This window comes from Emydura macquarii, unplaced genomic scaffold (genome assembly GCF_026122565.2).
Source record: "Emydura macquarii macquarii isolate MOO-44397 ecotype Brisbane River unplaced genomic scaffold, CSIRO-AGI_Emac_v2 contig_374, whole genome shotgun sequence".
Lineage (NCBI taxonomy): Eukaryota > Metazoa > Chordata > Testudines > Chelidae > Emydura > Emydura macquarii.
Window position 1 is genome coordinate 3,612,741 of NW_027130511.1, and position 24,629 is coordinate 3,637,369.

General features: G+C 39.8%; 1 protein-coding gene across 4 annotated transcripts in view; it reads left to right on the top strand.

Moving 5' to 3' along the window:
* Positions 1 to 24,629, top strand: part of CEP128 (centrosomal protein 128) — a 400,917-nt gene that overhangs the window by 279,271 nt on the left and 97,017 nt on the right. For 3 of the 4 annotated variants that reach the window (XR_010917028.1, XR_010917026.1, XM_067532353.1), the window contains exon 20: positions 22,725 to 22,748. Coding sequence is in view for 2 of the 4 variants with exons in the window: in XM_067532353.1 (XP_067388454.1) it covers positions 22,725 to 22,748 (24 nt within the window). In the remaining 2 variants the exon portion in view is untranslated. Of the gene's footprint in view, positions 1 to 7,448; positions 7,573 to 22,724; positions 22,749 to 24,629 lie in introns of those variants that run through there. The other variant, XM_067532361.1, reaches the window with a different exon arrangement.

Sequence of the window (24,629 nt, forward strand, 5' to 3'; positions counted from 1 at the left end):
GGTGTCACATTCATTAGTTATCCTTCAGTCATCTGGTACAGAAGCTGATTTAAATGATAGGTTATATACCAGAGTCAATAGTTTTTCCATTACATACTTGAGTTCCTTCAGAATTCTTGGGTGAATACCATCTGGTCCTGGTGACTTATTACTATTTAATTTATCCATTAATTCCAAAACCTCCTCTATTGACAGCTCAGTTTGGGACAGTTCCTCACATTTGTCACCTAAAAGGAATGGCTCAGGTGTGGGAAACTCACTCACATCCTTTGCAGTGAAGATAAATACAAAGAATTCATTTAGCTTCTCTGCAATGGCTTTATCTCCCTTGAGTGCTCCTTTAGCACCTTAATCATCCAATGGCTCCACTAATTGTTTGGCAGGCTGCTTGCTTCTGATGTACTTAATTTTTTTTGCTGTTACTTTTTGAATCTTTGGCTAGCTGTTCTTTAAATTCTTTTTTGGCCTGCCTAATTATACTTTTACATGTGAAATGCCAGAGTTTATACTCCTTTCTATTTTCCTCAGCAGGATTTAACTTGCAATTTTTAAAGGATGCCTTTTTGCCTCTGATGCTTCTTTTACTTTGTTGTTTAGCCATGGTGGCAGTTTTTTGGTCCTCTTACCATGTTGTTTAATTTGGGGTATATGTTTAATTTGAGTCTCTATTATGGTGTTTTTAAAAAAGTGATGCTGCAGCTTGCAGACATTTCACTTTTGGCACTGTATCTTTTAATTTCTATTTAACTAGCTTCCTCATTTTTGTGTAGTTCCCTTTTTTGAAGTTAAATGCATCCTCAAAGGATGGTAATTTAATTAGATTATGGTCTACTGAGTGGTTCAGCTATATTCACCTCTTGAACCAGATCCTGTGCTCCATTTAGGACTAAATTAAGAATTGCCCCACCTCTTCTTGGTTCCAGGACTAGCCACTCCAAGAAGCAATCATTTATGGTATCAAGTAACTTTATCTCTGTATCTCATCTTGAGGAGACATATGTCAATATGAGGATAGTTGAAATCCCCTATTATTATTGAGTTTTCTATTTTTATAGCCTTTCTAGTCTCCCTGAGCATTCACAATCACCATCAGTATCCTGGTCAGTTGGTCTGTGGTGCGTCCCTACTGCTATATTCTTATTATTCAAACATGGAATGTGTGTCCTTTAGAGATTCTATGGTACAGTTGGATTAATTTAAGATTTTTAATATATTTGATTCTATGCTTTCTTTCACATATGGTGCCACTCCCCCAGCTACACGACCTTCACTGTCATTTCTCTATTTTTTGTACTCTGATAGTATCATGTTCCATTGATTATCATCATTTCACCAATTTTCTGTGATGCCTATCAATACCTGCATTTAGTACCAGGCACTCAAGTTCACCCATTTTAATATTCAGGCTTCTAGCATTTGTATACAAGCACTTATAAAATCCGTCATTTTATAACTGTCTGCCATTATGTGATGTAATTGAATGGGACTCTATTTCATTTGACTGTTTCTCTTCAGTTCTTATCTGTGCTTTGTCAGCTTCCATCTTCTCCTCCTTACGGGGATGTAGAGAATCCCCATTAATAGATCCTTCCTTAAGGGATGTCTCCATCTGAACCATGTGTTCCTCTGCTCCTGTTTAATTTTCTCCAGCCCTTAGTTTAAAAATTGCTCTACAACCTTTTTAATTTTACATGTCAACAGTCTGGTTCCATATTAGTTCTAATGGAGCCCATCTTTCCTGAATATGATCCTCCTTTCCCAAAAAGTTCCCCAGTTACTAATAAATCTAAACCCCTCCTCCCTTACATCATCATCTCATCCACGCATTAAGACCTTGCAATTCTGCCTGTCTAACTGGCCTTGCGCGTGGAACTGAAATCATATCCAAGAATGCACCATGGAGGTCCTTGACGTCAATCTCTTACCTAGCAGCCTAAATTTGGCCTCCAGAATCTTTCTCCTACCTTTTCCTATACCATGACCACCAGCTACTCAGCCCTCTCCAAGGACTGCACATGAGCCTGGTTAGATGTCTCAAGAGATCCTCAACCTTCACATCTGGCAGACAATTCACCATGCAGTTCTGGTCTTCACAAACCCAGCTATCTATATTTCCAATGATTGAATCTGCCACTACTATTAACTGTCCTCAATAACTGGGATTCCCTCCCCCGGAGAGTTATCCTCAGTGTGAGAGGACACCATGAAAGCATCTAGAGGAAGGTCCCAACTATGGGATCATTTCCCGCTGCTCCATTTTGATGTTCTCCTTCCCCGAGACTTTCATCCTCCTCCACAGCACCGGGGATGTCCCAGAAAGTCTCATCTATGTACTTCTCAGTCTCTCTTAGCTCCTTCAGTTCAGCCACTCTGGTCTCCAGGGCCCATACTTGATCTCTGAGGGCCATGAGCTCCTTGCACCAAAGGCTCACGTATGCCACTTGCCTACAAGGCAGGTAATCAGACATGCTGCATTCAGTGCGATAAACTGGACAGCCCCCACTCTGCTGCTGGACTTTTGCCTGCATTCTTTTTACTTCTGCAGCTTTTTTTGTTGGGTATTTTTTTTTGTCTGACTTTTTTTTTTTTTTTTTCAGGTTTTAAGGTGAATTATTGCCCTAAGTTTTTAGAGAATGTTAATCAGTTGTATCTAGATCTTCTACGCCTCTCTAAACTCCCTTGCAAAACTCTGCGATTAGTTGTTCTTGTTCACTAGCTCATTTGGTCACTTAGGAGCTGGCTTTTGAACCTCTGCTCTCCCTGAGTAGCCCTGCCCCACAGTTAAGGGCTAATGAGTACTAAGGGCTTAGGGATCAAAGCCTCTTTAAGAAGCTCTCAGCTTAGCACATGGCTACACAAACAAACAGGGCCTCACGCTATACTTGAGTAAAGCAGCAAGCAGGCAACAAACAAACAAAGTAACAGGTAAAAACTCACCCCAGGGGTCATGGTTGTCACTCCTTCACCTGGAGAACTTCTTTGCAAAACTCTCCTGTTAGCTGCTTCTGTTCAGTAGCTAGCATTATGCCTGTCTCCTTTCCTGTCCCCTTTGTGCCAATTCGGATCCCTGGAGCATATAAAGAGAACAATTGTCATGTTCCCCCAAATACAGCCTCTACAATATGTTTGGTTTGTGTATAGGATGGAGGCAGTGCACATGATCAGGGATGTATGATTTTTTTGTGTTTAAAAGGGAGAAGAGACCATGAAAAGTGGCCGCTGTCAAAAGACCCCTATCTTTGCAGGCATGCTAAGGCAAAACTCATTCATTTGTTTTTCAAAGGAAGGAATGATGGGATATTTACTGGTATGAACAGTACGATCAGGATAGGCCTAGGAATAGCTTTGTAAACTGAAGCTCATTCAGTGTTTGGTAAATAGAAAATAATAAAATCAGTGTGAAAAATAGTTTTCATGTTTTTAAAGACATTGTAAGCAATGGAGATAATAGCTTAGTGGTCTAAACAGTGGGTTTGAATCATCTAGATTCACTGTAAACACAAGTTCAGGGTTGACTTGACCCATCATCCTTCCAAGGTAAATTAAATTTAGATCCATGTAGTTGATTGTGTCATTGGATAAAATCTTAAATACAGATATCTTCTCTTTTCTGCATGGATATGAAGGACCCACCTCCCGCCCCTAGCTTTCTTTTTGTTAGAGTAGAGATTTCTCCCAATATCTTTGTTCAGAATTTACCTTCACCACACAATCTCTTGTTTAGTGAGCTTGCAACAGTTGTCCACATGCCTGCCAACCTCTGCCTTAGAAGCAACTGTATTTTAGTGATGCATTAGGGATATAGTTTGGGAAGGGCTTTGGGGCGAAAGGCACACTATCAATGTAAAATAATAATAATAAATTGTAACAAAATTTGTCAGAATGTATTTAAAACACAGCAGTCCAATTATTAAACTCTTCATTGTAGCTTGGCATTCTTGATAATCTTTTGTGACATTTGTTTTATACCTGGTGTTTTGTTTCTTGCATCTTCAATGTGTGTCTATTCTTGTTAGTAGTGGTAGTGTTTTAATTGTAAATGTGTTGTACAGTATCGTAGTCCTATTTGCTTAAGGATTTATGAACTAGTCAAACAGCTAAACCTCTTCTCCAACCCACTTCAGATCAATTGGGGCACTGAAAAATGACTTGAGGGAAAATTTTCCTTTCTCAGCATAGCAGCACAAGTGCAAATGGACCCTTAGAGTTGCTTTTCCTTTTTAGATACATCAAGGCAATGAAAACTTCCTACAGCATCACAGTCTGAGTGCATGACTGATCTTGATTTACAATATTTATCTTTGCAAAGTCAGGGCCTGCGAAGCACTGCTGAGGGGTCATAGTGCTGCCTAATTGTTAAAGAAGCCAAGCCATTGGTGGTACTCAGCAGTCGTTTACTAAATATCTGGAAAATCTATTCATGTTTTAAAAAGGTTTGTTAATCCTTTGTGTCAGTGGAGATCTTTGTTCTAACTTTATTTGATATAGCAACATGACTTTTTAAAATGCATATTTTTTATTTTTTTTCCATAAACATGCAACAAAATAAAAATGTATAAAAAGAGCAGGTTGGACAAAGCACTTTGTGTTGTGAAAACAATTATCCTCCTTCCTTTTCCTTCTGGGCTAGGATCCAACCTCTAATGTCAGGCTCGGCCCAGACTACCAAGATTTTTTTTATCCATTCTGAACAATTACTCATGTACAGACCATAGAGAATTAACCATTAATTACATATATGAAGGCCACCATAGATTTCTCAGAATTCAGGTTATATTTCCCAGCCCTCAGTCTAGCTTTGTAGCTCCATTTGCAGAAATTGGCATGTTAAATTAAATTATTACTAAGCCAGGCAAGAAAGCAAAATGTCTGATGCACTTAAAAAAATTAAGTAAAAAGACATGCATTCCTAGTCTCTGACTGATAATGAAGTTTAAAAGCCTCTCTTTTTTCACCTTGCTATAAAAATAAAGACCATAAGCTTTAGGGATGGGGCATATATTGAGGCAAATTAGCTGATGAAGATCATGAGCATGTTATTTTCTTCCCACTAGTATAGAGAGTGGAAGTATTGCAAATGCAGTAGTCTTAGTTTTTTGAGAGATGAACACAAGGCCAAGCTGTTCTCAGCATTCCTTCATAACCATCCAAGGTACAGCAATATTATGGCAGCCTTGGGAGAATTGACAGGAGGATATGTGTCATGTATGCAGTGTTTAAAAAAGGTTGACATTTAGAGGAAAAGGCTGGGTGAAAACTTCATGATCTTATTTGAAAAGTTTACATGGAAGCTCATTAGACTTGGCCTCTGGATTGCCAAGGAAAGCAAATTCCAGAGACGGGGTCAGTTCTGTCTGGCCTTGGAGAGTTTCCCTTTCGGATCTGATCCTCTAGCCTGTAGTTTTAATTGGATGTGTTGTTATTAATTTCCTCTCTTAAACTCTAGTGTAGAGTTGGTTTGTGTTGTTAAATAGTTGCTCTGTTTTGCACAAGAGGTAACTGTTCTTTAGTGACAGCTGGAGTGATTCCTATACAGTACATAATTTGTAAAGTACATTGATAGGTACATTGACGTTGCATTGATAGGTACTATATTATCAATAACAAAGTGGGAATGTGGTGACCATGTACAAGTGTTTAAAAGGTATAGACAGAGAGAAGGGAGCAAAATTATTTAGCGTAGCCTAAGAGAGCAAAACTAAGAATATTGGAATGATATTAAGCGAAAGTAAATTTGAACTAAATCTTAGGAAAAAATTCTAATCACTGAGATCTAGGAGACTGTGGCACAATCTGTCAAGTCAGGTGGTAGGTTTCCTATTATTTGTCATTTAAAATTGAAGTAGACAAAGGTATGGGGAACATGCTGAGAAAATAAACTTGCATTGGTTTGAGGGTGGACTAAAAGTCCTAGTAGGTCTCCTGGTTTCCAATTTAGATTAAGGTGAAAAGGCTAAATGTAACTTTAGGGTGTAATCTTTGCCAGGACTGGAACCTTATAATTTTGCAACAGGGTCAAATTGAGCCTCAGCCAATTAGACCTGTACTTCTCAATTTACTGTTCTGGAAGACCTCAGGAGAGCAGAGAGCTGAAGATAGTAAAACACATTTTCACTTTACGTTTTAGTGGTTGTTAAATTTTATCACTCTATTTTACCTGAAATTTGTAGCTTAATTTTAAACTCAAATTTATTACAAATAAAACCTGAAAATAGGATGCCCTGAGAATAATATATCCTTCTGCTAATAATACTGAAGTTCAGTAACTGAATCATCTCCTGTGAAAGCATCAAACAGAAGCCTAACTTGAACGGCTTTGACTCATCAGAATAACAAGAATCAGATAGTAGTAGAGGGCATCTCTCTGGATAGTGGCAGGATGTTTTTAGTAAATAATAAATTACAGGGTTCCTCTGCTGGTTAGGGGGAAATTAAAATTGCATTCTGTTAAAGTACAGATTGCTACACATCTGAATAGTGAATTTTGTAAGCTAAACACCTGTCTGGAGAATTATTACAGTGATCCTAATATTTACTCACAGAACCATCCTTGTATTTCAGAAGTAGATGGAGCGCACCTGTATCTCCAGATATTATCACATGCACACTTGAATGATATTGAACTATACTGTTTGTTGGTACTGTTTAATAGAGTAATATAAAATGGTATTCATTTTAAGGCCCAATCTAGCAAAACAGTCATGCCTTGCTTAATTTATGAGTAGTTCCTTTGAAGTCAAATGCTAGATTATGCTGTTATGTATCATCCTAGATGTTCATAACTCTTTACAGACAAAAGATAGTCTCTTCCCAAAGAGTATAGAACCTTGGGACCAAATCATGCAAAGAGTTATGACCCTATGCATTTAGGGGCTGGTTCAGTGGCCGTTTAAATCAATGGGACGAGTGACTTCAATTGACAGTGGGTCAGGTTGATTGTTGTTATTTATTATTTGTATTACAATAGCATCTATAGCCTCCGACTGAGTTTGGGTTTCAGTATATAAGTATCAGTCTCTGCCCCAGATTGTTTGCAATCTAAGTAGACAGACAAAGGGTGGAAGAGGAAACAGAAATCACAAAGAGGTCAAGTAACTTGTTCAAGGTCAAGGAGCAAGTTAGTGGCAGAGTTGGGAATAATAAAACCCAGGTCTCCTACCAATGCTTTATTCACTAGGCAACACTTCCTTCCTCTCATCATCAGAATCCCACTGAATTCTGTGGGACAGCACAAAAGTGACTGGGTCATTCCTTAGACTAGATGTGATGCAAAAAGAGACAACAATGGATAAGAGGGTTAGGCCAGGGAGGGAAAAGGTTTACACAAGATAGAACTGTGATATTATTTGTGTTTATAGGATGTGCAACATATTAATTCCATTGAGTGGTGTGTTCTTAGTTATAATTTTAAAATATTTTAAAATTCTGTTTGTACTAATTTGGCACAGGAGTATGGGTCAGCCTTCGACAGAGACTCAAAAGAAGAACATTATAATGTGCAGCATGGAAGTATAGACAAGAAATGTCTTACATAAATTATACAGGTCTATAAAATTAAATATTATTCATGTCATACTGACTTTCTGTTTTAAAAATGCCTTTTTTGTTGCGTTGGGTTCTGGGTTGCTTTTGGGAAGTGAATATAGTCATTGCCTCTAATCTAGAACATGTTTATATTCAAAATTTTGTCTGTTCAGCAGGTTGAAAAGTTCTACATCAAATTTGTAGGTGTTTGTAAAAAACAAAGAAACATAAAATTATCCTAATAGTCTCTAATTTAAAGCATTCTTGAAAGGCTGTTTGTCTGTTCACTGCATAGGGTATGAGGAAATTAATGCTATGCTTCTCTTCTGCTTAATCCTTTAGAAGTCTCTTTGCCTGCTTTCTGTGGGTCAACACTTAGTTGTTGTGGGGTGGGCATGCCATAGCGTGTACTGGAAGGAAGCACCTGTCCCACCTGATTGCCCTTAATCATTGAGCATTTCCTCATGAAATATAATGCTGACCAGTCAACATTATCTCTTGTGGGTTCCTCCACCATAGGGGTAAACTCCATCTTAAAGGTGGGTGATCCCAGAGCAGCCAGTGGCAAAGAAGGACTATGCAGCACAGATCCAGAAATCACTGTACTACTATGGAGGAGGGAAGTCTGGGGCAGCGCTGGGATTCTATGTGAATGCCAGTATCCCAAGTGGAAGTTTCATGACGTGGAGGAGTATTCCCCACAGATCTAAGGAAAGCAGTGGATATTAGTGGGCCTTAACTTCTGCTCATTCTGCTGTGGTGAGATGGGCATAAGGAGGCAAACACCACCCCATTGTCAACATAATTTTCAAGAAACTGAGTGAGTTGAAACTAAGAGAGGTTTTTTTGACCCCCCAGCAAAGTTCTTCCCATATAGGGAATGATTTGTTTGCAACTATTCAGCTGAGAGAATCAGAAAGTAACCAATATTCCTGCCACAAATACAAATAGTTACACTTAGTGCTTTTTATGTTTACTAATCTAAAAGGCCATCAGCTGAAAAGTATGAAGGACAGAGGAAAAATAGTTTGCAGTGTTGTTATAGCCACGTTAATCCCAGGATACTAGAGAGGCAAGGTGGGTGAGGTAATATCTTTTATTGGACCTGCTTCTGCTGGTGAAATTGATGGGCTTTAGAGCTATATACAGGTCTTCTTCAGTTCTTCAGGAAAAATAGTCCAATTTGTTGGGGCCACCCCATGAAATTTTCGGCTGTTAGGTTGGATTTGTTTTTCTAGGAAGGGAAAGTATCCTGTTTGTACCGTGTTTTTGTACTGTGGCAAACATGATAGGGTCAAAATTCTGATATTAGTAATAATTAGCAAATTAAGTGAATCTTTGCAGCCACATCTCATTATTGGAACCTAGGAAGCACCTCAGAGAATTGCCTAGATCCTAGGTGTGGCAGCTGTGTGTAATGTGTGCAGTGCTTTGATGCAAGACACTGTGAGACTGAGACACTTTCAGTGACAGCACACAGTATTTAATTATTTCTGTTCCATACTTTGAATTTCCTTCGTGTTGCTCACTAAAATTCTTGGGATCATACTGAACAAAATTCAGAACATGATGTCAGCATATCCAGAAGAAAGCTTTTAAAACAATGCAGTTAAAAAAATGCTCAGCAATATAGTAGCTACTCATTATATAATTAAAATAATAGAATTTAACAATGGAGAATGCTTATTACATAATCTTCTCCATTCTCCCCATAGCCAGTGCAGACTTTTTCTCTACAATATAATCTCTAGTTATTCTTTGGTTTGAAATAACTCAAGTGATAGGGCTTCCATCACTCCCTTTGTGGAAAAACTATTCTACCCTATAATAAAACTCACTATTCATTTACAAGTTGATATGCAAGGTAAAAATATTTTTTTGTTTAATTTTATCCCATTACTCCAAGTTAGTTGCACATGAGTAGGGCCCCTGCTTCTAGAATTCACTTCGTTCATTGCTGATCTGATAAAATAAGAGTCAGCTGACTTTGGGGAATAGTGCAAAGTTCATGTGTTCTCTTAGACTTTTGCCTGAAGGGTTGTTGATTGTAAACTTTTCCTAGTTTGATCAAACCCAGCCATGTGCTGTGGAGAAGCAGTGGGAAATTTGCTCCTGTGCAAGCCCTTGTGTTCCCCTGAATACAAGTACTGCCCCTGTTTACTACTACTTATCTTTCCAAAGTCAGCACACTGGGGTCAGGCCAACTGTGGATGTGGTCTGTGGGGACATGGCTCCATCCCCTTGAAAGCTTTTTCCACCCTTTCCATTGTAGTGGCTAGTGACAGATGAAGTACAGTGTTGAAGTAACCCTTGCACTCAGGGAAGCAAAAGTACTGCCTGTTATGGGCCAGAATGTAGGCAGCGTGGTCTAGCAGTCAGAGCATGAGTGCCTATTACCAGAGCCAGGGATCGAACCAGAGTCAGAACCAGGAATAGAAGCTGAGGGTCACAGCTGAGCTCAAATACCAAATGCCAGAACCAAGGGTCAAGTCTGGGTCAGATGTTAGAGGCTGGGGTCAGAGCCAGGACTGGTAACTGATGATTGGAGGTGTGGTGTAAGGGCAGGAACTGGAGGAGCTGCAAGGATTGAGCATGGTGGGAACAGGAGCATAGGCACAGATGAGGCAGAAGCCAGGAGTGGAACAAGAATCATGAACAGAGTTGAGTGCAGGAGGCAGGCACAAGCAGGGTCCAATGCAGCCACAGCAGATAATCAACTTGTTGCTCGGACAAACTTTCTGTGTCTCCTTCTACCTTAAATAGCATGGTTGGACCAATCAGCAGACCAGTCCTCCCATCAGGACTCCCATGGGTAGTGCCTTGGCTGAGGCTGTAGTTCTGCTAACTTATCCGCCCATCAAGTTTCAGCAGTCATTGGGTTGAGGCCAAGATGCAGCAGCTGTCTGGGGACTCCCAGGCCTGGGTTCAAGACCTGGGACATCACACTGCCATCACTACATGACTTGTGGGCAGGAGTGCAAGGTGGGGGGAGGCTTCTTGCAGCCTTCTCCCAGTCCAGCCATACAGGAATGAGCATAGTTGGATCAAGGAGAGAAGCAGTAAACACTGCCCCATATAATCCATAAAAATGTCGGTCAGAACACTATTTTTTATTGATGTGGTCAATTAATTGTGAATTGTTTTGATATTTTTGTAAAAGTGCCATAATCGCCCATTTTCTAACTCTAAAAATAAAATGAATACATTGATGAGAAATACCTGGTAAAGGTTACATAACGGTGTGGATCTTCTAAATAGTTGTGATGCACAACATATAGTACAACCTGCCACCATATGCAACATATCTTGGGGATGGCATAGATATAGTTGCAGCAGTTGCATTTTCCAGTTTGAAAATCCAGGATATGATGTTTACAGAGGTGTCATGGGGAAAGTGGTGGTGTTTGGTCTTGGGCTGGAGCCCGGGCTTTAGGACCTTGTGAGGTGGGAGGGTCCCAGAGCTCAGGCTGCAACCCCAACCTGAACATCTACACTGCAGTTAAACAGTCCCATGAGCCTGAATCAGCTGGCATGGGCCAGCCATAGGTTTTTAATTGCAGTGTAGACATACCCTGTTGGCAGTGTAGAATGTAGTCCTCAAGCAACGTTGGAAGAAGCATTTGGAGACTCTGTTGAACCGCGAATCTGAAGTCTCAGTAGCCACCACCGAGTCCATTACTCAGCATCCAGTAATAGAATCTCTTGTCAACCCACCTCCACAATCTTCTGAGGAAGTTGGCATGCCATCACTGAGACTAGAAACAACCAGGTCCCAGGCCCAGATGGCATCCCTGTGGAGGTCTTTAAAGCTGTTGGAATAGCACTCATGCAAAAACTTTATCAACTTCTGGTTAGAATTTGGGTTAATGAGGAAATTGCACCTGGCCTAAAGAATGTTAATATTGTGACCATTTTTAAGAAAGGGGACAAGTCAATATGCAGGAATTACTGTGGTATTGCACTTCTCTCCATTGCCAGGAAGATCCTTGCTCGCATCTGTTAGGGTGCGCAAGACTTTGTGATGCGAAATCAGTATAGCTTGACAAGAGCAAGGCCTTAAAAGCATTGCTAAGCGTTTGCAGCAAGTATAGCAAGAGTTAGGCCTTTCGGTAGCAGAACCCAGACACTGCCCTCTGACAGACCTTGGGCCGAAAGAGGAAGTGCCATGGGACCTGGAAAATCCCGAGATGAAAACATACACCTGTTGATGCTTGATAAGCAGAATAATTCCTGTTTTAGCAATGAATTAAGCAAAAGTAATGCTATAATTAAGCTCTTTTTTATGTAAACAACTAACGTCACCTCATTCCCAAAGGTCCCTAACTAACTACCAATAGACTAATAGAAACCAGATGTGAATCTGTGGAAGCGCTAGCGGATGCCTCAGCCAGGACGGTTCCCCAGACGCCACTCGCTTATCAGAACGAAGTATGGGTCTCCTTGTTCTTGTATTGGTAAGCGCCCCTTCACCCGCTTAGATTAGGTCTACCTTTCCTAGATCAATGGGCCCCCAGGAGTATATTGCAGTAGGTATCCTCTTGGCGGGTTTCTTCCTTGCTGCATGGTTCACCTCACTTTTTACTAATTGTTGTTGTTGCTGCTGTTGCCCAGCCGATGATAACAATAACAATAATAACGAACGTGGGCACTTCCTCCTAGTATAAGATGGCCATGCATACCTGCAAGTTGTTGCTTTTTCTCTTTGTGATAGATTGTGCCTGCATTTTACTCCTTGTATTAAGACTTGTACTGGAACTTCTGTTTCGTTATGGCAGAGGACTCCCAGTCTTGTCTTTGTCTCGTTACCTCTTTCAATAAATAAGCTAAACCTTAACCGCATTTTGTCCGTTTGCGCCATTCCCGCCACCGAGATAAAATACCGAGCATTACAGCATCCTTTTGAACCGTCTCCTTCCTCTTGCCAAAGACATTCTTCCGGAGTCCCAGTGTGGTTTCGGATGCTCTCAGGGCACCACCGACATTTTTGTTGCATGACAGATCCAAGAGAAGTGTAGAGAACAACACCAGCCATTGTTTATGGAATTTGTTGACCTATCTAAGGCCTTTGATTCCATCCATCGTGAAGTGTTATGGAAGGTGCTGTCTACATTTGGTTGTCCATTGAAGTTCCTTCATGTTCTCAGGCTACTTCAAGATTGACTGACCACTACCGTCCTTTGTAATGAGTTAGAGACAGACCCATTCACCATCTGTGCTGGTGTTACGGAGGGTTGTGTTATTGCCCCTAGCCCTTTCTACATTTACCTTGCTGTAATCTTCATTCTTATTCGTGACCATCTTTCCTCTGGAATTGGGATTGCGTATCGCATGGATAGCCAGCTTTTGCGGTGTCTTCATTATAAAACTAAGGTCACCCGGGACTGTTGTTACTGACCTGCAGTATGCTGATGATTGTGCCATCCTCGCACACACTGATTTGCATTCCACCTTAGATCTCTTCTCAGGTGCCTATCTTAGCCTAGGACTCTCCTTTAACATCGGAAACACAAAAGTGTTCCACAAGCCTGCCCCAGCACAAGATGCCCCCCTTCTACAAATTGTCATCAGCGATGAACCCCTGGAAAACATTGAGCATTTCCTGTACCTTGATAACCACCTCTCCCAGACAGTCTTGATGTGGAGATTGAACGTAGAATCTGTTGTGCCAGCACATCCTTCGGAAAGCTGCTCCATCATGTCTTTATTGACGGAGATCTGCGGATGGAAACTAAGTATCCTAGTCTACAATGCAGTAGTCATACTCACTCTTCTTTATGGGTGCAAGACATGAATGACATATCAAAGCCATCTTAAGCGTCTGGAGTGGTACCAACAGCACTGCCTTAGGAAGATTCTCCATATCAGATGGGAAGACCGTCACACCAGTGCCAGCATTCTCTGCAGCTAACATCACCAGTGTTGAGGCAAAGATTATGAAACATCAACTTCACTGGGCTGGTCATTGTGTACAGATGGCTGATATTCATCTTCCGAAGCAAGTTCTCTTTTCTCAACTTAGTCATGGTAAGAGGACCCGCAGGGGACAGAGGAAACATTACAAAGACACCATGAAATGTATCTTAAGATGGGAGGCATTGACCCCACGAATTGGGAATAACTGTCTGGCAACAGACTGCAGCAGCATCACCTCACACATCAAGCCTCAGCCCATTTTGAAGAGAATCGTCTTGCTCAGGAGGCTGAGAAGTGGCAGAGGAGGAAGGAAAGTATATAGCAACCTGGCCAACAGCTGTGCTCTCTCCAAGTAACCACCTGTCACATATGTGGAAAAATCTGTAGAGCACAAATTGGACTCCTCAACCATCTTAAGTCTCATCAATGACTTCCCCCTGACAGACATCGTCTTCATATCAAGGGATAGCTGATGACAATGAGACATACCCTCTGGGGTTTGACCATGCCCTTTACACCCTTTCACTACATTCTTTGTCTCTAGCAGTGTAAACAAAGTGGCAGTTTGGTGTGCCTGCTTTATTTATTGCCATCCCAACGTTTAAAAACTTATTTTGGGACACTAGTAAGCAAAATCTCTTTCCACCCCCTGCCTTTACATGGGCACATACGTGCGTGTGTGCACGCACACACACAATCTTTCTTCTCTCCTTGTGGCCAAAATTTCTGGAGCTCTGTTCCCCAAAAGGGACCTCTCAGCCAGGTACCTTCTGACTATCTCATACCCCTTATCTCATCATGAAACATGACGTGCTCAACCCATAGCCCTTACCTCTGCCAGGAAACATAGGTCTCACCTGTCTCCCACACCAGCTGAGACACCTCTTGGTGGATCAGATTTCTTCAGTACTTAGGGCTTAACAGGGTGGACCATCTTTACTCTTCAGGGATACCAGGGTAAATTCCCCAAGGCTCCTGGTCCCAAAAGGAAGAACATTCCAGATTCTCTTCCTATGTTCTTAAGAGGGTAACAGTCTCTTGGCAAGAATTCATCTCATGCCTCAGTGTTAAAAAGTGTCTTAAATGTGGACTCATCCAAACCTCTACTTGATGGCTTTTATGTTCCTTAAAGCAGCATCTCTATCCAAATCAATGTTCCCTATGTGGAATCTGCCCACAGTAATACAAGCTTTCATGACTAAAGTGTGGAAACAGAGAGAAAAACTCTCAGATAGGTTTGGTTTGGGATACAGGGGGTCGGCAAGACAGTGATGATTCTGGGGGTTTGCTTAATCAATAAACCCTTTATTTTACAATAAACAATCCTATCCTTATAATAAAACAGTTCTATTTCTATAATAAACAGTTTCACAGCAAGCAATTGCACAGCAAACAGTGATAGCAAAGGGCAGGAGAACTCCGTGCGCGAAAGGACAAAATGCGCCACCCAAGACTTTAGCGTTTTGTGATCTCTCCTGGATCAACGCGTGACTGCCGGCATGTGACACTAGGGTGCCCGGTTTTGGAGTTCCCCAAAGAAGTTACAAGACAAACACAACAGAAAACAGTTAATCCATACTCACAAACATTATATACAGGTATACCATGCTGGCCAGATTCAGTTGCCGTTTGCTTTAGATACTGCAGACGGGAGAGAGCCACTGTGAGTGATCAGTTCACAGCGAAGCGGGCTGGGGAAGATGCGTCAGCCCGCCAAACCAACACGACCAAGAGATACGTGGGGTGCCGGGTAGATTCAATTCCTCTCTGCCTTCTGCCACCAGGGTTTGAACTTTTATAGTTTCCCACGGTCAGCAGAGACTAAGCCCCATTGGTTGCTATTTGCTGCATGACCTTCTAAGGTTATGGCTCGGAGTTTAGCCAACCAGGTGCTCCTGATTTCCTAGGCAGGTATGAACCAGCCAACCAGGTGATTACAATTATCCTGGGCAGTTGCTGACCACGCACCAGCAGGTGGAGTCACTTCATTTCCTTATAAGGAGACAGGTACATGCGGCTCGTGCTGCTGAGTCAACCCTCCCTAGGCTGCCTCTTTATCCACGTAGGGGGGGGCAGTGCATGTGGTGCTGCAGACGCCACTATGCGATTCAGTCTCCACATAAAGTTAACATTTTGTCACAGGTATTTTTAGTAAAAGTCACCGACAGGTCGCGGGCAATAAACAAAAACCCATGCTGCTCCTGGGTGGGGGCTGACAGCTGCTCTAGCCCCACTGCTGTGGCATGCTGAAGCCAGAGATGTCACGGAGGTCCAGTAAAGTCACGGACTCCATGACCCTATGACAGAATCATATTCTTATCTATGATCTATCTGTTTAAACCAAGGATATCCAGCTCCCTGTATCTCCATTCCATAAAAATATGCTTCCTGGTCACATTCACATTGGCAAAGAGAGTCTCTGAAATCTCTGTTTTTAACAATACTTAGCTCTTATATAGTGCTTTGAAGACATGAGCCTTACTAAAATTTCCAGAAGGTCAAGGTACTTCAGAATCATTCATAGCCAAAGTTAACTCTTCCTTTTGTACCTCAGAGGAGGAGAAATTCTTCCTTCCTTTAGCCCAAAACCTTGTTTCTTTCAGCTCTAACTTCCTGGGCCTGAAACCATCCAAATACCACATAATTAGGATCGAGTGCCACATCACTAGAGCATATTCAGCATAAAGCATAAACATAGAGCATAAACAGATTCCAGAAAGGATCGGAGTCCACCCAGTGTGTCGCATGACAACCTCCTGAGCAGAGAGGGCATCCCTGACCACCCTGCCACCTGTTCGTCTATCAACACTTTTACAAAGCACTGTGTCTTGAGCTTCATTCCTCTGAAAAAAGCATCCTTCAGAAGAAAAGTACTCTAAGCAGTAGTCGCAAAATAGATTAGTTTTACTAATTTTAGGAATGGAGGAACATTTTCCTTCTGCCTTACTTATTTTTCCTCAAAAACTAATTTTTCCATGCTGCTTCCTACCTTCCAATTGTTTGAAATTGGAAGACAAAAACAGAACCAAAATAAAAAATTTGTTAGTTGATTACTTCCTTTCTGGGACTGACCTCTTCCCAGTGACTTCTCCACCTGATACAAGTTCTCTCTCTGTGTATGCAAACAAACAGTTTCTTCAGGCTCCCTGTATAATGATAGCACAGTTAGTACTTTAAGTATAAATTATGCTTTATCTATTAATAAGAATTAAGTATTTCCTTACAACTTTGGAAACACAGATGTTGCACAAGGGCAGAAGAGGGCATAGCCAAGTCCCAGAGCCTTCATGGATGAGTCTGAACTGCTCCAGTATTAGCTGGCTGAGAAGCACAGCTCGTTTGTCTTGGACTGGAGGATAGGTCAGTCCCAGAAAGGAAATCATCAGGAAACAAATATCCCATTGCTTATGTTACCAATGTACTAATAGTAGATAATATCAGGAGAACATTTCACAACAAATTTAGAAAGTTAAATGTCAAAGGTGGGTCACAAATGTTTTTCATTTCCAAAGTAGATGTTTATGGTGTTCTGAGAGTACTAATATTTAGGGTGTCTTGTTTTATAAAGTGTTCTGGTTTGATCTGTATTGAACGATAAAGTGAAGCTGTATGGATTTTTCCCAGATAACCAGAAGTACATGAGACACCCAATAATACAGACAGAAAAACCCTCCAGGCACCTTATACTATTATAATTCCAAAAAACTCAAATGTCTTTGTCAAAACCCATTAAGGTTTCTAAGTGTGAACCTATCACATCATTTAAAAATCCAAATACTTGAAACAGCAAATAAATAGTTATGGTAATCATAAATATTACACAGTCCACATAATGAGCACATATTATTTAGTAATAAAGAAATATGTATTCCATCACAGTACAACAAACATGGCCTGATGGACTCATTTTCTTTTATGTTTTAGTTTTTGTTATTTTGATTTCATTATCTAAACATTATTTTCTTAAGGATACTCTGAAATGGGAAAATTTCAGTTGACTTATCACTAGACAGGGTTTTCAGGTAAAGTACTTATAACTGTCTTTTATTGATCAAGATTAGAATGGCTCTTGTGCAAATCTGCCTCATACAATGCACACTGAAGAGATTCACATTCCTAAAATAGCTAATTTTGCCATGCATCCATGTGCAACAGGCCAACTGTCTTACTCTGAATGTGGTAAGAAGTGCTAAAAGAAAAACGCAGCAAATGGTGTCAGACACTAAACTGTCAGACACAGACACTGTGTCTTTTGGTTTCATAGTTAGTGCCCATGACACTAGGTTGGAGTTACCCTACCAACAACTGTTTCTCATTCATCTGAAAAATATGGTAATAATATGATAGTGATAAATCTTTGTGCTTACCTAGCACTTTTTCTCTATAGCTCTCACAGCACTTTACAAAGGTAAGTATTAGTCCCATTTTACAGTCACCCAAAGTATAAAGATTTGAGTGAACTTATGAGGTAGTGTGCCTAATGAAGAAAGCACTGGACTTAGACTCAGGAGGCCTGGGTTCTATTCCTAGCTCTGCCACTGGTAGCTTAGGTGTCTTTGTGCAAGTCACTTCCCCTCCCTGGGCCTCAGCTTCCCCATCTGTGAGAGAGGATAATGACACTGACTTTGTTCATAAAAAGCTTTGAGATCTACTAATGAAAAGCACTATATAAGAGCTAGGGTTTTTTCTTAATGTATCAGAAACAGTGTGGTCTAATTGCTAAGAAATGGGTCTACTACCTCAGTGATCAAGTTTCTGTTCTTAGCTGTGCCCATATGTCCTATATAACCTTTGTCAAGTCAGTTAAACTGCCGGTTTCTCAGTTATTCATCTGAAAGATGGACCCATGCACATTATCTGAAGGCCAGGGGGGCACTTTAGTTGGAAATGCATAAGGAAGAATAATTTTTAACAAATGTTGAGATTTTTTTTCTCGTTTTGAAAGGCATCACTGTCTGGTTCAAAGGCCAATGATGAAAATATTTTTTCGGGTGGAGGGTTTTTGTTTTTTTGTTTTTTTACCAGCAGCTTCATTTGACAGAATGATGTCTAGCTTTCAAATAACATAAACTTCTTAAATATTTTACCATTCTTGCCCTGGGAAAATACATTTTACATAAACCCAGGTAAAGATGGTCCAAATAGAGTGATTTAATGCAATTTAGTTGGGCAGATTAAGGGATACAATGAAAGTCTAGACACTTTGCCAATATTTCCAAAGGAACCATTTTAAAATCTTTTATTTTCAAAAGTATTCAATTTCTTTAAAAATTTCAGAGGACTTTCTATTTTCAATGAGATTTAATCCTAAACATTTGAATAGTTAAAGTTTCGTAAGACTCTGTTTGCAACCTTAACTATGGAAATGAGCTCCAGTCCATAATAAAACACACGTGCAGAGCCAGGAGGAGAATCCCAGTACTTTGGCTCCAAAAACAGGTCTCTACCAATTGAGATAAGGTAAGGATTCTCAAACTAGGGGTTGCGAGGTTATTTGTGGGTTGCAAGCCACCCAGCTCTGAAGGCAGCACTGCCGCTGGCAGCAGCACCGAAGTAAGGGTGGCAATGGGGCGCTAAGTCTGCTGTGAAAAGTGATAATGATAAAGTTCCTTCACAGCCACCCCCCCCCCAGTATTAAACAGTAACTATTTTAAAATACATTTTCTGCTTATAACAATAATCTGAAAAACATGTTTTTGTCAATTGAAAAGCAGTGAGAAAAGGTAAATTCATTTTAAACAATAGGGTTATAAATTTAGCATTTAAAATGGCATTAAATATAAAATCATGTATTTTTAATTTACAGGGGGGTGTTGCACTCAGAGGCTTGCTGTGTGAAAGGAGTCACCAACATAAAAAGTTCAAGAACACTGAGCTAAGGAGTATCTACTACCTGTTACCTCTAAAAATACACGTATATTCTTCCAAAGCGAAAGCCAGTCAGAATAGGGCAATATACACATACATTTCCAGTTCTTGATCCCACTTCAGTCGATGACAAAAAAAAACCCAACAAACCCTCCTATTGATATTAATGGGCATATGGTTGGGCCCATAAATAATCACAAAAAACTCCCCAAACCTACAAGTAACATTGACTGAATATAGCCTATTTTCTCGCTAGGTCCTCACATCCAAACTATGTCTAAGTCTTGCAGATTCTTTCTGCATAACATCTCTAAGATACAGCCTTTCCCATCCAGCCACACAGCTAAAGTTCTTGTCCATGCTCTCATTGTCTCACATCTCAATTACTGCAACAACCTTTTCTCTGGTCTTTATAAATGCAGTCTTGCCCCTCTGATATCCATTCACGATGCTGCTGTAAAGATCATTTTCCTAACATGTTGCTTTGACCCCATTACCCCACTCTTTGCATCCCTTTGCCGTCTCCCTCTTCTCTGTCACATCAATCATAGATTACTTGTCTTCACTTTCAAGGCCAGTCACAACCCATCTCCACCCTACCTATCATCTTTCAGTATTAAAAAGTCGATTCCTGCCTTCATTCGGCCAATGATTCCAGCCAGTATTGTTCACTTGTTAAATTTGCGAACAAGTACCTTCATGCTTCTTCCCATGTGACCTTTCATACTTGTAAACATCCACAAAACGAACTCATTATCCTCCTTCAAAACCCTCCTTGAAGCTCTCCTTTCAGTAACTCAGCCAGAGGTTAGGGGTCTATTGCAAGAGTGGGTGTGTGAGGTTGTTTGGCTTGCAATGTGCCGGAGATCAGACTAGATGAACATGATGGTCCCTTCCAATCTTAATGTCTATGAGTTTATGATGCCTACAAAAAAATTGACAGTGATTAGACTGCTGGTGTACTGGGACCACTGCCTATCATGCTGACCAATACTATTTGATTGTTTTCTTGTACTCCTGCAGCTGTCTGTATCCATCTGTTGTCTCTTGTCATATACTTAGATTGTAAATTCTATGGACTAGAGATTGGCTTTCTGTTCTGTGTTTGTACAGTGCCTAGCTCAATGAGGTTCTGGTTCATGGCTCTGGCTTCTAGATGCTATGAGAATATATAGCCAGCACATTAGGCTTTCCGTATCCAAATCAATCCCCAGACTGACAAAAGCAAAAGAGATTTGGGGTGACTAGATGCGGTGAGACAACCCACAGAATCACTTTTTCAAGTATCTTGAACAAAATTGGAAAATTAGGCAAACAGTGATATTTGGCCAGATTGTCCACATCAAGTGATGGCTGTGATTAGATATTAACTATTAGTTTAATGACACCTAACAATATTTTTTCTCCGTCATTATAACTATAATAACTATGAAATAAAACATAAGACAGCATTATTAAAGCCAAGAAACACTGATTTCCTATTTCACCGAATTTTGGCAGCACAGCAAGAGGATTGGTGGTGAAAACAATTTAAAAAACTTTTATTCTGTAACCTGAAATTCTGGAAGAAGACCTGTGAGGATCAGGCATCAAGAAAATTAGAGGTGGCTAAATGCCATCTCTGCTTCCAGTTCCTCCTTTGCTGGTTTGGCAGGTTCCACACTCTCTCTGGGGTAGTAGATATTCTGTGAACAGCTTCAACCTGTAAAGTTGTAATCTCATACTCCACAAGTTTCAACGGCTGCCAGCAGCTTCAGTAATCTTTTTTAAACCGTCGGTGTGAGTTGCGTGGGAGGGGCTGGCCATAGACTATGCACATCTGGGTGTGTTCCACTCCACTCCCCCCAGCTGTTGAGGAGGGAGAAGGAGCTTCTTGGCCCAGGTCTCTACTAGAAACTTTTGCCAGTATAATAATGTTGAACAGTGGTGTAATTATTTATGACATTTTTATACCAGCAAAAAAGTCCTTTTGCTACTATAGTTTATATCCTTCAGATAACTGGTATAATCTATATAACAAAAAACATTCTTTTGCCAGTATAAACTGTGTCTCCACTAAGATATTTGCCAGTATAGAATTACTGGTATAGCTATACCAGCAAACCCTTTCTAGTGTAGCTCTGACCTTGTTTTCTCCCCCCACAACCTTCTGGCTAATAGTAACATGAGGTTAAGAAAGTTTATGAAGTAAGTCCCAACAGTACATGGAGGGAAGGGGAAGAGACAGCAGACTACTTTCAAACAGTTCATATAGGAATGCCTACAGATTTTCTGGTTGATTTTAACTGTAGGCCTCTTAGTTTGTACACCTTTCAGCTGCTTTGTTACAATCTATTTTTATGTCTATATTTGGGTTTTCCTTTTGTCTGGTTTTTTAGGTTTTTATTTTTATTTCTAACAACATTATACTGGTCAGTATATCGAGAGCAGGTAGCATTAATGTAATTTGCCTTTTAGCTTTATAAAGCAATATCTAACATAGATGATAATATGATATAAACTGAAAAACAACCAAATCATAGTAATAAAGACAGCTCAGGGAAGACAAGACTTCTGCTCAGCATGCAGCAATGGTCAAAAAAGCAAACAAAATGTCATAACAAATAAAGAGTACTGAAAATATAACAATGTTATTGTTTGAAATTAGTGGTACACCTTCACTTGGAATGTTGTGTTCTGATAATCCCATTCCAAGAAGGATGTAACAGAAATGGAGTGGGGTGCTCAGAGGCTATGAAAATGATTGGGCACATGGAGAAACTCTCACGTGAAAAGTATGGAGTGATTGCAATAGTTTAGTGAAGAGAGGACTAAGAAAGGACACAATTAATATATATATAAAATAATGAATAGTACAGATAATGTAGAGGGAACTTCTGTTTACAGTTTCATATGATGCAAGAACAAGAAGACATTCAATGAAATTAAAAGATGGCAAAAAGGAAATACTTCTTCAAGTAATACACAGTTAGACAATTGAACTCATTTCCACGGAGGCCAAGAACTTTTCAGGATTCAAAAAAGGATTAGATATTTATATGGATAAAAAAATATTCAAAGTCATTATAGTAAATGCTTCAAAAAATTGTAAGTGATATCATATCTCCTGCTTCAGCACACAAACCAGCCTCTAATGGGGGTTAAGAAGAAACCTTTCTTGTGTGCAAGTTCTTTCATAACTATTTTTGCAGGGTTTCTTGTACCTTCCTTTGAAGCAACTGCCAAAGATGGGATACTGAACTAAACGGGCCACCGGCCTGATAAAATATGGCAATTCTTGTGTTCCTATGTAATAAAGTTTTGTACAAAATGTTGTATATTAGTACCAGCAAAGACAAAATGAAGCCCTTTCATCATGTTCAGCTTGTTTTTTATTTGCTCTCTTTACTTTCTAATGATGTATTCTGCTTTATTTGCAGGAGCGTGTCATGGCCTTAGAAACAGTAAGTTTCTCTTGTTCCTTTCCAAACCAATTTTAGTTCTTAAACAGATTTTCATATGGTCTCAAAAGGGAAAATGTCCAGGATGCATGAATGCTATTTTCCAACCACTAACCCATATTTCAAGTCATTTTTGTTTGCCAATTGACAAAGATGAACCAAATAATAGGTGAAATTATCAATTAGCAGTGCATTGGCATGAGGTCGTTTAATGGAAATGTGTTCGAAAAGCCTAGCATATTTTAAAGGTCAGAGCTCTATAAGTACTAATTAAATAAACCTTGCCATATATTGAATTTGTTTAATTTGCTTAACTTTAATTTAAAGTATACATTAGTATCTCTTTACCAGCAATTCAACACTTGGATGGATGAAGTCAGCAAGCAAATTGCAATTAAGCATTTAGTTGCTTTGTGATTGAGCTATACACTTTGGGCAGAATTTTGCTGTGTTACACCTGAACAATGTATGGACCCCCTGACTTAAAAGTAGATGCAGGACTGCATTTGTGTGGAGAATTTGAACCATGACCTTGAAACCTAAACTTGAGAAACATTGACAAGGTAGTAAGGACCAAAATATGAAAAAAACTTTTATTTTTTTTAATTAATCATAATTTTTGTGTGTAATTTTTCCAAAGTGAGCTTTAATTTTGTTTTTAATTTTTAATTTCACAAAAATTAAAATATAATGTAAATATGCAGATGTGGTCTATAAAAATATTAATTCATATACTATTATATAATGAAGTTGCAAGGCCCAAAGGAGACTATACTGTCTTGTACTATTCAATATTTTCATTAATGACTTGGATAATGGAGAACAGGATTAGAATTCAAAAGGATCTTGATAAATTGGAGAATTGGTCTTAAATAAACAATTAATAGGCAGCAGGTTTAAGATGAACAAAAATAAATATTTCTTCACACAATACACAGACAACCTGTGGAACTCCTTGTCAGAGGATATTGTGAAGGCCAGGACTATAACAGTTTAAAAAAAAAAACTAGATAAGTTCCTGGAGGATAGGGCCATCAATGGCTATTAGCCAGGATAGGCAGAGATTGCTGTTTGTCCGAGGCTGGAAATGGCCGACGGATGAGTCACTTGATGATTACCTGTTCTATTCATTCCCTGTGAAGCATCTGGCATTGGCCAATGTCAGAAGACAGAATACTGGGCTAGGTGGACCATTGGTCAGACCCAGTATGGCCGTTCTTATGTTCAATAACAAATTGAATAATGTGCCAGTTTATTCCAGGTAAATTGATAATAACAGTTTAATATATTCTTACAATCCACAAGGTAAATGAAAAAATACCTTATTCTCTGCTGTGCAGAACTATCATGTGTCACACTTGTGTTTGCCATGGCACTTACTCCTCCTCCTAAAAAAAATAATCAGATAAACACATGCTCTCCCTGCATGCCTACCAGAGGTCTTTACTTCTGTGTTGGGTGCCATTTGAGGCAAATCTCTTGATTATTCACTATCCCTAATTTTTAAAAAAACTTGCAAATGTGATTAAAATCAATTAGTAAATTTGTCAGTTAATAGATTTGCTAGCTTCAGCAGTTATATTTTGTTCATTATATAATATCTTCATGCTAAAATGTACAGTTACATACGAAATAGTGTAGGTCAAACAATTTTGTCCTTGCTTAGGCAAAACTATCATTGAAAAGCTATAGGATTTGGCTCTGTGTTACCCTAACACTATCAGTCTGACTTAAATGAAAGACTAGAAAATTCCATTTTAGATTAAATCTGTCATTAATTTACCCCATTGGGCCAATGTGTTACATCTCCTTTCATGTCTGTTATGGCCTGCTGTTCTCATGCTCATCAATAGAAAACATGCGTGTTAAGGAAAAAGTTATTCT